General features: G+C 45.9%; 5 protein-coding genes across 5 annotated transcripts; 1 reads left to right on the top strand and 4 right to left on the bottom strand.

Moving 5' to 3' along the window:
- Positions 1-1,280: 1,280 nt before the first annotated feature.
- Positions 1,281-4,814, bottom strand: TbgDal_V3470 (hypothetical protein, conserved; the record flags this gene model as incomplete). The annotated part of the gene is made up of 1 exon (XM_011775194.1): positions 1,281-4,814. The coding sequence occupies one exon, from the start codon at positions 4,812-4,814 to the stop codon at positions 1,281-1,283; it is 3,534 nt and encodes a 1,177-aa protein (XP_011773496.1).
- A 1,497-nt stretch (positions 4,815-6,311) lies between these two features.
- TbgDal_V3460 (membrane transporter protein, putative) lies at positions 6,312-7,772 on the bottom strand (the record flags this gene model as incomplete). Its single annotated transcript, XM_011775193.1, has 1 exon — positions 6,312-7,772. The coding sequence occupies one exon, from the start codon at positions 7,770-7,772 to the stop codon at positions 6,312-6,314; it is 1,461 nt and encodes a 486-aa protein (XP_011773495.1).
- A 1,519-nt stretch (positions 7,773-9,291) lies between these two features.
- Positions 9,292-10,866, bottom strand: TbgDal_V3450 (membrane transporter protein, putative; the record flags this gene model as incomplete). Its single annotated transcript, XM_011775192.1, has 1 exon — positions 9,292-10,866. One exon carries the CDS (start codon positions 10,864-10,866, stop codon positions 9,292-9,294), a length of 1,575 nt encoding a protein of 524 aa, XP_011773494.1.
- An 819-nt stretch (positions 10,867-11,685) lies between these two features.
- On the bottom strand, positions 11,686-14,493 carry TbgDal_V3440 (hypothetical protein, conserved; the record flags this gene model as incomplete). The annotated part of the gene is made up of 1 exon (XM_011775191.1): positions 11,686-14,493. The coding sequence occupies one exon, from the start codon at positions 14,491-14,493 to the stop codon at positions 11,686-11,688; it is 2,808 nt and encodes a 935-aa protein (XP_011773493.1).
- Positions 14,494-14,923: 430 nt separating this feature from the next.
- On the top strand, positions 14,924-15,292 carry TbgDal_V3430 (hypothetical protein, unlikely; the record flags this gene model as incomplete). The annotated part of the gene is made up of 1 exon (XM_011775190.1): positions 14,924-15,292. The coding sequence occupies one exon, from the start codon at positions 14,924-14,926 to the stop codon at positions 15,290-15,292; it is 369 nt and encodes a 122-aa protein (XP_011773492.1).
- Positions 15,293-15,405: the final 113 nt, after the last annotated feature.

The following is a 15,405-nucleotide window of genomic DNA, read 5'->3' as shown; positions in this document are numbered from 1 at the left end:
CCGACAGAAAAGTGAAATGAAAGAAAGGAAAAAAAACAAGTCCTTTCTTAAAATAAAACCATGAAAAGGCAACATTTCGTGTTTTATCTTGAAATTATTTATGTTTAACCATATAGTAACACAAATTTACAGCAGTCTATACTTCCCTTTCTGTCTTGATTTGGGTGAAGTGTATTTCCTACAGCATCCTACCCACAGGGAATTAGAAACATGTCGTCACTAAACCGTGAGGGAAGGGAAAAGGTGAATAATAATAATAAGAGTGATAACAATAATAATGGTGCGAGAAATGACTAACAAGGCTCCTACAAAAATAAAACAACCGAATCAATAGATGTTAACAGCGAAGTGAAGCTGTACCTACTTTTAAGGTACAATTCCCATGGCTTCCTCCCCCTCTTTTTTTATTTTTTTTAAAAAAACTCAAAGCCATCAAACAACCAAATACGAAACAGCAACATCCTCTCTCTACCTTGAGAAACCACGACTCAAAATCACACCCAAATAGGCGTACACGCAAATATAACTAAGCATAAATATAAACGAACCCACATATATATATATATAGAGAGAGAGAAAGAAAGAAAACAATTTAGCACTCACCAGTTCCTCCCGGGAGCTTTTGTGCATTTAACCCGCTGCTCCATCCCAAGTGAGCGGAAGCGTTTTCCATACAAATATTTCTCACACATCCCACACAAGGTTTCTTCGGCATTCATGACGTTACGATGTTTGAAAAAAAACAAAAGCAAAACAAAAGCAGAAACAGAAACAGCAAACGACGTAAACTCGAATCGTTTGTGTTTGCGTGAGTGTTTGGAGAAAGAAGGAACAAGGGCATATTGCAAAGTAGAGGTTATTAGAACATCGTCATAACTCCAACAAAGTTATCAATGTCACCTGCTCCTCAGTTGTGATGAAATGCGAATCACATGAAAAGAATCAATAAGAAGGTCAAACAAACAAACGAACAAACAAATCAGATCAGATCAGGTCAGGTCAGGTCAGGGAAAACATGGAGGTGCCGGCAAAACTCAAAGAACTAAAGTTATATAAATGGAGTGACTATCGTACACACGGTGAAGTTCTTCACAGAATGGACAATTTTCCGCACATTAGTAGTCCTGTAAGCCAGTAAACAAAGGAAGCAACAAAAAAAACACTCAATTGCAAGGAAACACGTTACGAAACTCACGCACATAAGTTCACTGCATATCTATTCATTGTTTTCCGCATGCTTGCAAACACCTATAATGAAATTCTACCCACGTTGTAAAATATCATGAGGCAAGTTGCTGTTCATCAAGCCACCGTGCAACACCACCAGATTTTCCCTCGGCAGAAGTCGCTCGGCTCACGTGACGAGTGGTTGAGTGGGAGCGTCTCGCATGTGAGTGATGTTGTTTCCCCCCAACACTTTTGCTACCCATCAATTTGTACTTGTCGGGTAATGGGGACACATGACTTTCCAACTTAGCCGCTTTAGTTAAAATACCGTCTAATAACTCAATCATATGCTGTGAGCTCTTTGACAGTGGAGCTGTGGTAGAATTAACAGACGTGTTGTTACCACCTAATGAATTGGGCACAATAGCGGTTTCCCTTCCATTTGTTGCCTCCTCGCGACCGGCAGCACTGCGAAACTTTCGCTCAGAATCGCGAAGCGAGGCGAACGCCAGACGGACCTCCAAAACTTCGTGGTTTAATTTCCGAGCTTGCTCCTCCAGTGCAACCTTTATTTGACGGAGCAAACGCGCATGACTCCTCTCCCCCGTTGTAGTGCATTTTTCCATGTCACGCAACCACAACGTACGGGAACGTTCCATGCAAGCTCGCCTTGCCAGCAGTTCATCCTTTTTCTTTAGTAGCAGCAATCTGGCGTGCTGAAAGCGCTGTTCCAAATCGTGACCTGTCTGCTCAGATGAACAAGCGAACTCCACAGTATTACGCAAAATATGTTCGCCATCTAAATTGCCACCCTGGCTCTTTAATACTGGTTTCTGCTGCCGTCCACCACAAATATCAAGCAAGAACGAGTACGGTGTTGCATTCGGCTTCTCGCTACCGTTTGTCGTATACATTGAAGGTATGGTGGACAATGTGTTGTTTAGCATCGGGGTTGTGAAGGATGACTGGGGTTGCTTCTGATTAAGAGGAAACCGGGGTGTGTGAAAAGCGTCGTTCGCAACGGATGGAGATGCTGGCATCGGTACGATTGGTGGACGCTGGCAACTGTACAGGGATTTCGTGTGCAACAGTCCCTGCTGCCGGCGAAGCTCCGTCTGAGAAAGCTTCGTGGCATCTTGCAACGCTTTTACACGGTCTTGAAGCTGACGATGCACCTCTTCTTCACGTCTTTGGACTTCCTCTAATGACACCATGCCTTCAGGTAACTGTGGTGACGTTTCCAGGTGACATTCATTACCCGTCCTCGTCGTATTACTCTTGTAGGGGTCACCAACCGAAGCTGTCGAAAAATCTACCTCTTTCGAACGCTCGGCCAAACATACCTCGAGGTATTGATTAACCAGAGCCTTCATTTCTTTAATCTTCTCAGCGCGGTGCGCTTCACTAACCTTGCGATTTTCTTTTTCCAGTAGCTCTTGAACTGCCTGTAGTTGATTTCCGTGTTTACACCGGGCCTCTTCCGTTGCAGCTTTAACAGCAGCATCAACTCTTTCTTGCAGTAACTTTGTTTCCACCTGAGGACTATTTGATTCATATGTATCGGTCCCTTCACGCGCAGACCAAGAGTCCCCTACGGAAAATTTTGGTTTTGGGTGGGCTGCCAACCACTTCCTCTGCAGTACCTTCAATTTTTCAGCGAAATCCAATGACTTTCTGGGATCGAATAGATGCTTTTCTCTCAAGGTCTGCTCATGAGCGCTACGAATGCGATCCATCGTTCTCGCATGCTGCTCGTCTAGCTGCTTCCATGTGCGATCGTAGTTTGGTTGCTCTTCTGCGAGCTCAGCACCTGACGAAAGAGTTATATTGTCCCCCTCGGTTGTATTTAACGACGTTGAATTCGTCCCATTCAACTCGCTCCGCATAAATGATAAAAGCCGCTGAGTTTCATCAACATAACGTGCAGCCTTTTCTTCTAGTGCCTCCTTCAACCTTTTCTCCTCCTCTTCCAAGGAAGGGTGAGGCGTAGAGTTCTGCATTGTGTCTTCGACAGGTTCATTTTTGGATGTCACCTTACCTTTCACAGTGCTTAGAGCTCGTTTCTTTTCTGATTTAAGCTCCTCCAATTCGTTTTCATATCGGCGACGTAAAGCTGACGTAGTTGCCGCAGCTTCAGCAGTTGCTCGCTTCACCGCAAGTTCTAACGAAGACTGGGCCTCCTTAATATCAGGATGGCTTTCGCCTGCAGTGCTAACGGGGGGTGCTGGAGAAAACTCTGAGAGCTTAGCCTTAAGTTGTTTTTCAGCTGACAAACGTTTCTCCTCAAGGGCCTTTTTCAGAGATCCCACGGTTGACTGAGTGTTAGCTGCCAGCTGTTTGCTCTCTTCCTCTAACCGTTTGGTATGCGCTTTCCTCCGTTCTTCTTTCTCTTTTTCAAGTTTGGCAGCAGCGGCCTCCTTCGCTTTCTTACACTTATCGTCACCGCTGCCACTTATTCTCTCCTTCGCCTCCGCTATGCGTCTCTGCATTTCACCCTCCAGCTTTGCCTCTTCCCGCTGTAGTAGTAAACCCAGTGCCGTTACCTGCTTGCGTGCCTCATCATACTCGCGCTGTTTTGCCGACAAGACTGCATCCATTTTACTTTTCTCAAGTTGCAATTGCTCCTCAGATTCGTTGGCTTGCTGTAGTTCCGCATTTAATTCCTTCTCACATTCGGCACTAACCATCCGAATTTCGGCTTCCAACCTAAGTCTTTCTTCGGCAAGTTGCCGCTCCTGCTGTATTCTCATTGTACGACGCCGTGCGTCGTTTTCTTCATCTACACGTTGCCGGATTGACGCTTCCATGTCTCGAACACCTTCAGGACACTTTCCCTTTGATCCTATTGCAAAGGTACCTTTCCCGCTGTTGCCTCTACCACTTCCACCACCAATGGCTGTGGACGGAAGACCGCCCTTTCCAGGTTCTAACAAACTAGACATATCCAGTTTTGCACGCTGAACAGGAGCAGGAGTCCGCAAGGCACCTAATTTTCCGGCAGCTTCACCCACCAGTGCGCCATCCCTTGGCCCCTGAGTGCTAAAGGAGTGACTCCATGCGTCAACAGTAGAGGTTAGAGGGACCGGTCTTGCCGTCATAGCACTGACATGATTAATGGAATGAGCATTACCACCAGATCCCTTTTCGAGTCGGGACACATGCCCTTGTCGACGAAGGTTAGCAGCGGTTTCTGCACTAGAGTCTGCATCGTCGGAAGAAGCGGATGACGACGCTGAGGAATACGATAACGACGCAGAGCGTATCTTCATATTTGTACTACCATGCTTACTGCCACTAATTAATGCAGAAGCATTGGCTTTCGTCCTCTCTAAATCGACCTTCTGCCTGAACATATCGTCGAGAGGATGGTCCCAGCTACTTTCACCAGTGCGAAAGTTAAAGTAATACGGTTCTTCGTCACCAGTACGGCACGCCTTCCACTCCTCAGGAAGCGGGGTCTGCAGCCCCTCGCGTGCAATCCACAAAAGATGTTTCTCTTCTTTAACATCTATTCCAATAAACTCCGCATATTCATGCAGTTCCTCCTCTGTGGGTTCATGATCCGGATCACAAGTATCGGGAAGTACCACAGAAATAACTCCGTCCTCACCGCGGAACACCTCACCCACCTTAGGGATGACAGCCATGTGGCCCTTCTATCAACCTAAACGCTCGACACCTTCCGTTAAAAAAACCAACCACAACAAAAAAAAAGTCTTCATTGTTTCCAACAAACTCGAAATAACAACGTAAAGAGATTCATGCACTTGTGCTTTTGCCCTTTACTTTTCCATGACACTGTAACCGATTTCAGTACATGGCAATAGTGTCTCCACAGGCACTTCCCCTCAATGGCCTTTTCGGATTCTCAGTAAGAAGTACTTTCCACAGCAATGACTCTTAATTTTAGTGGCACCACATCATCACAGTGGTTATTATATGAAAGTATTCAACCACATGCAACAATGACTCACTGCGACAACAACACTGTGTCGGTACGACAGTAGTAAAAGCAACATATTCAATATGGAACTGCGATGGGTCGTGAATTACATTCCACTTTTGCGTCTCAGTTATTGAGAGTCATTTACACCAATACAAGCATACCCCCACCCTGGGACATACTCTTTATAACAACCTTGCCAACATACAAAAACAGTACAGCAGTTGCCGCGTCACGCTGCAGGCACCATCTAACGTTAGAAAAACTATCTCATAACTAAAAAGAATAACAAATTATATTATTGGAATATACGGGGTAGCATCATCACTTCCGGATTCACCTGATGCGCTCTTAACGTCGAGCACTACAATCGTGACAGACACATCGCATCACACATCCCATTCAACCACATACACTTTGTATGCCGAAATGGGTGGGGTCATAGAGGAAAATATCAACTCCTGGTGGCTTATGTCTATCACTATCAGATCAGAGTTAGAAAAAAAAAATGAATACAGCAGTGGCAAATTGGGGGAGAAAATAAAGTAATGACCCTGGTAGTGTAAATATATGTGGTAACGTAAGAATTGTGTTGCCTACAATTACCACAGCAATCAAAAAAACTCACAAAACGTCTACGGAGACTGCAAAGAGTAAGTGACTGTAAGAAAGGAAGACACCAATGCAGCAACAGGCACCTTAATTAACAAGGGCTGCCTGCCACATACTAAAAGAAATTTTAAAAAAAAATAAAATATATATGATGCGCGATAACGATAAATTCCTTGCCCACAACATAACAACTACTACTAAAAAATAATTAATGATAACTCACCATTGAATATGGCTCCATGAGTCGGAGAATATTACGTACTTCCGTTAACAACCCTAGTAGCTGCCACATTTCAGACTCAATCCACTATTTACTCAGATTACCTTCTCGAATCCTTTCACATTACGACCAAAACTTCCTAAACCACTACTCCATCGTCGTCCGGATCTGTACAGTTAACACCAACGGTAGCAACAGTACGCCGACATGAGGCTGCTTTAGACTAAATAATGTGAAGGTTCTGCACATACGCTCCTTACTGGTGTCGCCGACTCACATCTTCCTGCTCGGTAGAGTTGGTCGTAACACGTGTGGGGGCATTACTGGACAAAGTAGTTATTACATCACCTTCGGTGCCAATGGGTTCATTCACCTTTGCCACACCCTCCAAAACACCGCTCTCCTCACTCTCCTCTCCAAATCACCATCATATACTTCCACGGATGGTTTCAGCGTATCCCACTTGATGTAACGCATCATCATGTACAGATACGTTGGAAAGCCAACTACAGCGGCACCAACAAGGGGACCGAGCCACAACGCCTGTATACCAAAACCAGTGAAAAAGAAAAGTAGAAGACCTAGTGGCACACCAACGACGGAGTAGACAAGACAGATAACAATGGCGCCTTGCTTCTGCATTCCGCACCCACGCAGCACGCCCATCATGCAGCTCTGAAACGCATCAAAATTATGATAAACAAACACATAGTTCATTAAGGAGCCAACAATCTCCACCACCTTCTCGTCATCGGTAAAAATACGCGGGTATAGGTTCCGAGTGGCCAGAAGAATGGCAACATTGCATAACGAAATAGCGACGGAAGTCCCCAAACACAAAATGGCGAGACGGCGAGCAAACATCGGTCTCTCCTCACCAATTGCTCCACCAACTAACACAGAAGCAGCAATGAATGTTCCAGAGGTGATGGCCCAACAAATACCAGACATTTGATAAGTAATGCCAAAAGCAGCTAATTCCTCTTTCGTGCCAAAGCCAGCGCAGATGCTGTTTATCTCCAGTGCGACCCACTCACTGAGCATCATAGCCATTGATGAAAGACCAAGCTTAAGTAAGGGTCCCCAATTACGGTAGATTGCATCCTCAATACCGCCCCAGGTAGCGAGATACTTTTTAGTCACAACAACATAAAGCACCAACCCAGTGGTAGTGCATATCATGAGAAGAGACCACCCAACAGCAACACCAGAGAATCCCATCACTTTAACCAGTCCAATGAGGAGAAAGGGGTACACAACGGCGCCAATAACAAGACTCACAGAGAAGGAAGTGGAAAGGTGCTGGCACGCGAAGTAGCGACGCAGTAGCTCTAGCAACATGGCGAAGAAACTACCCCAAATCGACAAGCGACAGAACTCACCCGTGAAATCAATCACAGCTGGATCTTGTCCCATGGCCACCAGCACTCTGTCCAAGAAAAGGATAGCCGGAGAAAGTAGTACGAATGTGATGAGGAGCATTATGAGCATCCGCAGAGTGTAGACACCGTACATCTTATCCTTTGGATTACGGCTAAATGTATGGGAAAGCTTAGTTTCAAGGGCTCCAGAGAAACCGGCACCAAATGCAAACACTGTGGCGTTCACTAGCCCGTTCGCAAGCGAAGCGCCACCCAACTCCCCCACACCAATTTTCCCAACAACAGTGAGAAGAGTAATACCAAAGGAAAATTGAGCAACCTGAGCAATGCTTAACTTCACAGTCAAGACAAGTATGCGCTTCAGCAATGTGAGGGTGGGAACGTGCCTAGGAAGACTTTCATGCGACACGCCAGCAGCAGCCGCAAAAGAGGCCGAAAGTGTCTGCATTCGTCCTTGTATTCCTGTCTCTTTCCGTGGCCCTCAGTTTGCTTACCTCACCGCCCCAATCTAAGAGGCGACACACACCTCCTTATGAGATATGTAGGTGGCGCACCAACACCAACCGCCTCCCTTCACCTTTGCACTAACTAGCTCCTTCAGCCTATGATACTACAGCATACATGGAAAAGTAAAGGGCAAAAGCACAAGTGCATGAATCTTTTAACGACTTAGCACCACCCAAAACCTTGGCACTGTAACCGATTTCAGTACATGGCAATAGTGTCTCCACAGGGCACTTCCCCTCAATGGCCTTTTCGGATTCTCAGTAAGAAGTACTTTCCACAGCAATGACTCTTAATTTTAGTGGCACCACATCATCACAGTGGTTATTATATGAAAGTATTCAACCACATGCAACAATGACTCACTGCGACAACAACACTGTGTCGGTACGACAGTAGTAAAAGCAACATATTCAATATGGAACTGCGATGGGTCGTGAATTACATTCCACTTTTGCGTCTCAGTTATTGAGAGTCATTTACACCAATACAAGCATACCCCCACCCTGGGACATACTCTTTATAACAACCTTGCCAACATACAAAAACAGTACAGCAGTTGCCGCGTCACGCTGCAGGCACCATCTAACGTTAGAAAAACTATCTCATAACTAAAAAGAATAACAAATTATATTATTGGAATATACGGGGTAGCATCATCACTTCCGGATTCACCTGATGCGCTCTTAACGTCGAGCACTACAATCGTGACAGACACATCGCATCACACATCCCATTCAACCACATACACTTTGTATGCCGAAATGGGTGGGGTCATAGAGGAAAATATCAACTCCTGGTGGCTTATGTCTATCACTATCAGATCAGAGTTAGAAAAAAAAAATGAATACAGCAGTGGCAAATTGGGGGAGAAAATAAAGTAATGACCCTGGTAGTGTAAATATATGTGGTAACGTAAGAATTGTGTTGGCTACAATTACCACAGCAATCAAAAAATCTCACAAAACGTCTACGGAGACTGCAAAGAGTAAGTGACTGTAAGAAAGGAAGACACCAATGCAGCAACAGGCACCTTAATTAACAAGGGCCGCTTATTCACAGCCACGTAACGGCACGATATACAGGAAGAATGAAGAATATAGCTTTAAAAGAAACAGTATAACAGGTATAACAAATACACCATCAAACCGTATAATACATTTAATAAAGAATTTCACAAACGGCAAAAAAGTCATTCGCAATTACTCACCATTGAATATGGCTCCATGAGTCGGAGAATATTACGTACTTCCGTTAACAACCCTAGTAGCTGCCACATTTCAGACTCAATCCACTATTTACTCAGATTACCTTCTCGAATCCTTTCACATTACGACCAAAACTTCCTAAACCACTACTCCATCGTCGTCCGGATCTGTACAGTTAACACCAACGGTAGCAACAGTACGCCGACATGAGGCTGCTTTAGACTAAATAATGTGAAGGTTCTGCACATACGCTCCTTACTGGTGTCGCCGACTCACATCTTCCTGCTCGGTAGAGTTGGTCGTAACACGTGTGGGGGCATTACTGGACAAAGTAGTTATTACATCACCTTCGGTGCCAATGGGTTCATTCACCTTTGCCACACCCTCCAAAACACCGCTCTCCTCACTCTCCTCTTCCAAATCACTGTCATATACTTCCACGGATGGTTTCAGCGTATCCCACTTGATGTAACGCATCATCATGTACAGATACGTTGGAAAGCCAACTACAGCGGCGCCAACAAGGGGACCGAGCCACAACGCCTGTATACCAAAACCAGTGAAAAAGAAAATTAGAAGACCTAGTGGCACACCAACGACGGAGTAGACGAAAAAAATAACAATGGCGCCTTGCTTCTGCATTCCGCACCCACGCAGCACGCCCATCATGCAGCTCTGAAACACATCGAAAATATGATAAACAAACACATAGTTCATTAAGGAATCAACAATCTCCACCACCTTCTCGTCATCGGTAAAAATACGCGGGTATAGGTTCCGAGTGGCCAGAAGAATGGCAACATTGCATAACGAAATAGCGACGGAAGTCCCCAAACACAAAATGGCAAGACGGCGAGCAAACATCGGTCTCTCCTCACCAATTGCTCCACCAACTAACACAGAAGCAGCAATGAATGTTCCAGAGGTGATGGCCCAACAAATACCAGACATTTGATAAGTAATGCCAAAAGCAGCTAATTCCTCTTTCGTGCCAAAGCCAGCGCAGATGCTGTTTATCTCCAGTGCGACCCACTCACTGAGCATCATAGCCATTGATGAAAGACCAAGCTTAAGTAAGGGTCCCCAATTACGGTAGATTGCATCCTCAATACCGCCCCAGGTAGCGAGATACTTTTTAGTCACAACAACATAAAGCACCAACCCAGTGGTAGTGCATATCATGAGAAGAGACCACCCAACAGCAACACCAGAGAATCCCATCACTTTAACCAGTCCAATGAGGAGAAAGGGGTACACAACAGCGCCAATAACAAGACTCACAGAGAAGGAAGTGGAAAGGTGCTGGCACGCGAAGTAGCGACGCAGTAGCTCTAGCAACATGGCGAAGAAACTACCCCAAATCGACAAGCGACAGAACTCACCCGTGAAATCAATCACAGCTGGATCTTGTCCCATGGCCACCAGCACTCTGTCCAAGAAAAGGATAGTCGGAGAAAGTAGTACGAATGTGATGAGGAGCATTATGAGCATCCGCAGAGTGTAGACACCGTACATCTTATCCTTTGGATTACGGCTAAATGTATGGGAAAGCTTAGTTTCAAGGGCTCCAGAGAAACCGGCACCAAATGCAAACACTGTGGCGTTCACTAGCCCGTTCGCAAGCGAAGCGCCACCCAACTCCCTCACACCAATTTTCCCAACAACAGCAAGCAAAGTTATTCCAAGCGAAAATTGAGCAACCTGAGCAATGCTTAACTTCACAGTCAAGACAAGTATGCGCTTCAGCAATGTGAGGGTGGGAACGTGCCTAGGAAGACTTTCATGCGACACGCCAGCAGCAGCCGCAAAAGAGGCCGAAAGTGTCTGCATTCGTCCTTGTATTCCTGTCTCTTTCCGTGGCCCTCAGTTTGCTTACCTCACCGCCCCAATCTAAGAGGCGACACACACCTCCTTATGAGATATGTAGGTGGCGCACCAACACCAACCGCCTCCCTTCACCTTTGCACTAACTAGCTCCTTCAGCCTATGATACTACAGCATACATGGAAAAGTAAAGGGCAAAAGCACAAGTGCATGAATCTTTTAACGACTTAGCACCACCCAAAACCTTGGCACTGTAACCGATTTCAGTACATGGCAATAGTGTCTCCACAGGGCACTTCCCCTCAATGGCCTTTTCGGATTCTCAGTAAGAAGTACTTTCCACAGCAATGACTTACATATTTACGTTCATGTAATAAGGGTGATTCCTAACGAGATTCGTATTTTTAATAATTGCTGTTTAACCTCTGCACACTATTTTTTTTTTTTGGTTATTCTCTCCTTTCCACTTATCCCTTGTGAGGGGGAATGACAGACTGCTTTGTCGCTTGATCCCTACACATTGTTGCAGGTATTGTGCGTCTCTTTGTGAAACTACTGTCTACAGTGCATGTGAATAGAACATGGATCGGGGTTTGCTAGTTCCATAAGATTCCCTTGTGTACTGTACAGAATTTTATTTGGAGTGCGAGACATAGAAGCAGATAAATAAATATAAATATATATATATATATATATCAATAAAGTGGGAAGCAGATGGGTCAGTCAAATAGTTGAAGAAGCCTTGGAATCCACCAATAAGTTATTGTTTATTTAGGTTTTCGAAAAATCACAAGCGTGTAGAGAAAAATGGCACTTTACGTGACTCTACAGGATGAAGTAATCCGTCTCCTTTGTGCGATCACCCTCACTATTTCCTTCGATAGCTGTACTGGCGACCATGCCGCTCCCTGTGACGGGGTATATTGAAAGGTTTGGGCTGTAAAGCTTGCGTTTCTGCCCTTGCGGTGTTAGCCGCCGTCCCTCAAGGTCCGTAATACCAAGAGTTGCGCTCGCGTTAAAACGAGAACCAAGTTGTAGAGCGCTCTTCTCCCCATCCGGTGAATCAGCTCTTTTCCTGTGGGAAAGGACACGACCAATCACAGCCCTACAGAGTTGCCGTGCATCATGAAATAATGACAAATGCAGTTCTACTGAAGGTGTCCTTCGCACAATGACGGGAATGCTGATAGAAAGTAGCCCGCAGGCATCATTACTCTTGTGAAAGCTTCCGCTGTCACAAACGTCTCCCGACGACGGGGAGTAGCAGACGATGAAATTTCCCTCTTGTTTCCCAACAACATTCATTATATCTCTTACCCAAGGCACCGTTAATTGATGTTGTTGCATGTTAATGTCACTTGATGTGCCGCCCACACCCGCAACCAGTCGCCGCGCCAAAACAGTTGGATCCATCTGATGCTCGTTTATCTTCAACACCTGATTAGACAAAAGCCATTGCAACTGCAGTAGTGGGAGCTTCAGCACACGTGATGTTGCGTAAGGGCGCAAAAGATATGCGCCCACTGCAGTTAAATTTCCGGTTTCTGCCTCGATAACGGTTGTTCCAAGTTCCAACAACTCTGACTTAGAGCAAAGCGAAGAAGGAGTTGCATCGAGATGGGACCACGTAGCGTTAGATAAGATGATGAGTCCATGACCCTCCTTCCAAGCAGCACAAAGATTGCATTTGGAGAAAAAGAACTCCAGCTGACAAGTATTGTTGCTAAAAAAACCGCCAAGGAGCCTTTGCAACAACATATTTCCCGCCGCCAGCTTGGCCACACCGTAGGTGTGTAATACAGATCCACATGTAAGTGCGCCTGTGGATGAATTTCCCCTCACGGGATCCTCGGTACCTTCCACCTTGACGGTCCCGTATCTGCTGGCGTGGTTGGTGGGCGAAAGTTGATTCAGGTTGACAGGTAATTTCCTCAGCAATGCAACGAAAAAGCCTTCGGCCCCTCCATTACAATGCGGCATCACCCTCAAGCAGCAAGACTCAAGTGCCGATTGAATTTTCTCGTTCCCTTCGTAAGGGAAGAGATCTGTCAAAGTAGTCGGGTTGCCTTCCCCCTTTGCCTCCGCTTCAGCTAACGTATTCAGAAACCCCCCGGCGCGAGAAGGTACAACCCAGCGCCGTAACCCACGGCTAAACCGCCAACCGCTCTTCTCCCGTAATTCCCGTGGAGGCTCCACCAACTCCACTGCACCATCACGTAAAACTGCCGCGATTACTGCTTCATCCTCAAGAGGGTTAAGTGTGCACGTTGAGTACACAATGTGTCCCCCAACCGAACACAAATTCACCGCACGACGGAGCAACCGTAGTTGCGTTTGCATAAATTGCAATCCTCGTAGTGGATGCCACATGCGCCACGACATGGCGTCACGTTGCATGCGACCCTCACCACTGCACGGTGCGTCTACGAGAATCTTGTTGTATTTATTGCCTCCAGAAGCTCCAGTTTCAAGTGGCAAAGACTGGCCATGAAACTGAGTGACGGCAACGGTGGGGCTGCTATTACGTAACCTCTGCGCCAACTGACGGCTCCGAGGGGGTGAGACGTCGTTCGCGACAATGCACCCGTGATGAAAGTGTGGGTTCGATGAAGGTAACGAAGTGGATCTGAGTGAAGATACGTAGTCAAGCACCAGGGATGTTTTGTTCCCTGGTGACGCACAGAGATCTAAAACTGCGTCTCCAGGTCGGGGATCAAGAAGAAGCACAGGTAACATACTTGAAGTTGACTGAAAGGAAATGAGGTGTTCACTGGCGAGGGTATGTAGCAACTGGCGGTTAGCAAGAAGCACAGAATGCGGTACGTTCGGGGAGTCGTGCATAACAAAGGCAGCGCACTCCTTTGGAAGCCAGTGTAGTGGTTCAATTCCAGGGCGTCCACTTATGATTTCCGCCGTGGCGGCTCCGTACATCTGGGAGGTGTGTACCCGAAAAGCTGCGGGTCTACGCCCAATCATAGCCCTAAATAGTTCCATTAGTTCCGCTTCATCCGCAACGAGGCCTTGGCGAATGAAGTAACGAGAGAACGAAGTATTTGGCGCAGTCACACTGTTCACACGTTGCCTACTAAGAGAATCCAGGGCAAACCCCGAATAGTCACCAAGTAAAGAAACACTGCCTTCCGCACTATCAAAGCCACCGGTACTATTTGATAATGCTGGTGGTAGTGGAGCACCATCCTTCTGATGTTGTTGCGATAAACCTCGTTTTGTTTCACCATCAGTGCACTGCTTATCATGGAATTTTTGAATTATTTGCTCGATCACACGCATTTCATCAGCATTCGTGCACGTCGCGAATGCGTTTTTCACCCACATCGGATCCACAACCCTCAGTTGTAGCTGTTCTGACTGTTCCACCAGCAATTCCATTGTTGCTCGAGACACGGCATGACTGCCCCGCCGGGCGGCCTCGCTGAGAATGAGACTAATGCTACCACGGAACCAACTCATGCGCTGACGCGGTGTATCTGCATAACGCGATGGAACCTTTATTATGTGGCGACGCATTGCTTCCTGAAGAGATTTAGCGTCCTTGAAGGGTGAGAAGAGATGCCCGATGTCGTTACGGACAGACCGAAATGAATCATACCGAATAATATGGCAGTGTCTCATTCTCGCCTTGAATTTCACACGACCACGGAACGTATATATCTAAGTATATCTATATTCCTATATGTGCGCAGCCGCTTATCTATTTCTTCGCCGCAATATAGTGTTGTGAATAATGTGAAAACGGAGGGCCTTTGGTTGCGTAGCTCCCCCCAAGCCCGTACGCCACTGTGGCGGTAGTACAAAGCGCAGCAACTTAACAACCTTTGCAACAACAAAAAGAAAAGAAACGAACGCACAAGCGTATCACAAACACACACACACACAGACAAAGAGAGAGATAGAGAGAGCGTAATATATCGGCGGTTGTACACGCGCTTTCTTTCTGTAACTCCCAAAATCACGCCAGTACGTATACTTTTCCCATCTTGGGCGAGGGTAATAACTAACGGTTGAAAGTCAAAAGCAAACGGGAGAGTTGTAAGTGAACTGTATGCACCAGTACATTCCACAACACATTATTAGCAACATATATATATATATATATATATATAAGCGTTCACACTCTTCCCTTCCGCTTTCCTCATGCACTCCTCTCCCCTCAGTATTGTTAACATGTCAAGTGCCTGAAGAAGTTGCTACCTCTTTGCTCGCTTTTTTAGGCACCCCCCCCCTCTCTTTTCCTTCCGTCCTACCCTTTTCCTTCACTGTATTGTTGCAATTATTATTCCTTACTCTCTTTCATCTCTTCCTACGGACTCTTTCAGGTTTAAAGGAGGAAAAAAGGGAAAGCGTCATGTGCATACACGTACATGTAAATACGAAAACAGCAAAAGCGAGCATGTATGAGGAAACCCCTTAAGAAATTCGTGAAGAAGGGAAAGTTAGGCAAAAAAAAAAGGAGGGAACGGTTAAAGAACGAAGAAAGGGGAATAACGACCACTTCAGCGGTCGAAAAAATTACCGTAAATCCTC

Source organism: Trypanosoma brucei, chromosome 5 (assembly GCF_000210295.1).
Source record: "Trypanosoma brucei gambiense DAL972 chromosome 5, complete sequence".
Lineage (NCBI taxonomy): Eukaryota > Euglenozoa > Kinetoplastea > Trypanosomatida > Trypanosomatidae > Trypanosoma > Trypanosoma brucei.
This window is presented reverse-complemented; position numbering and strand designations above follow the sequence as displayed.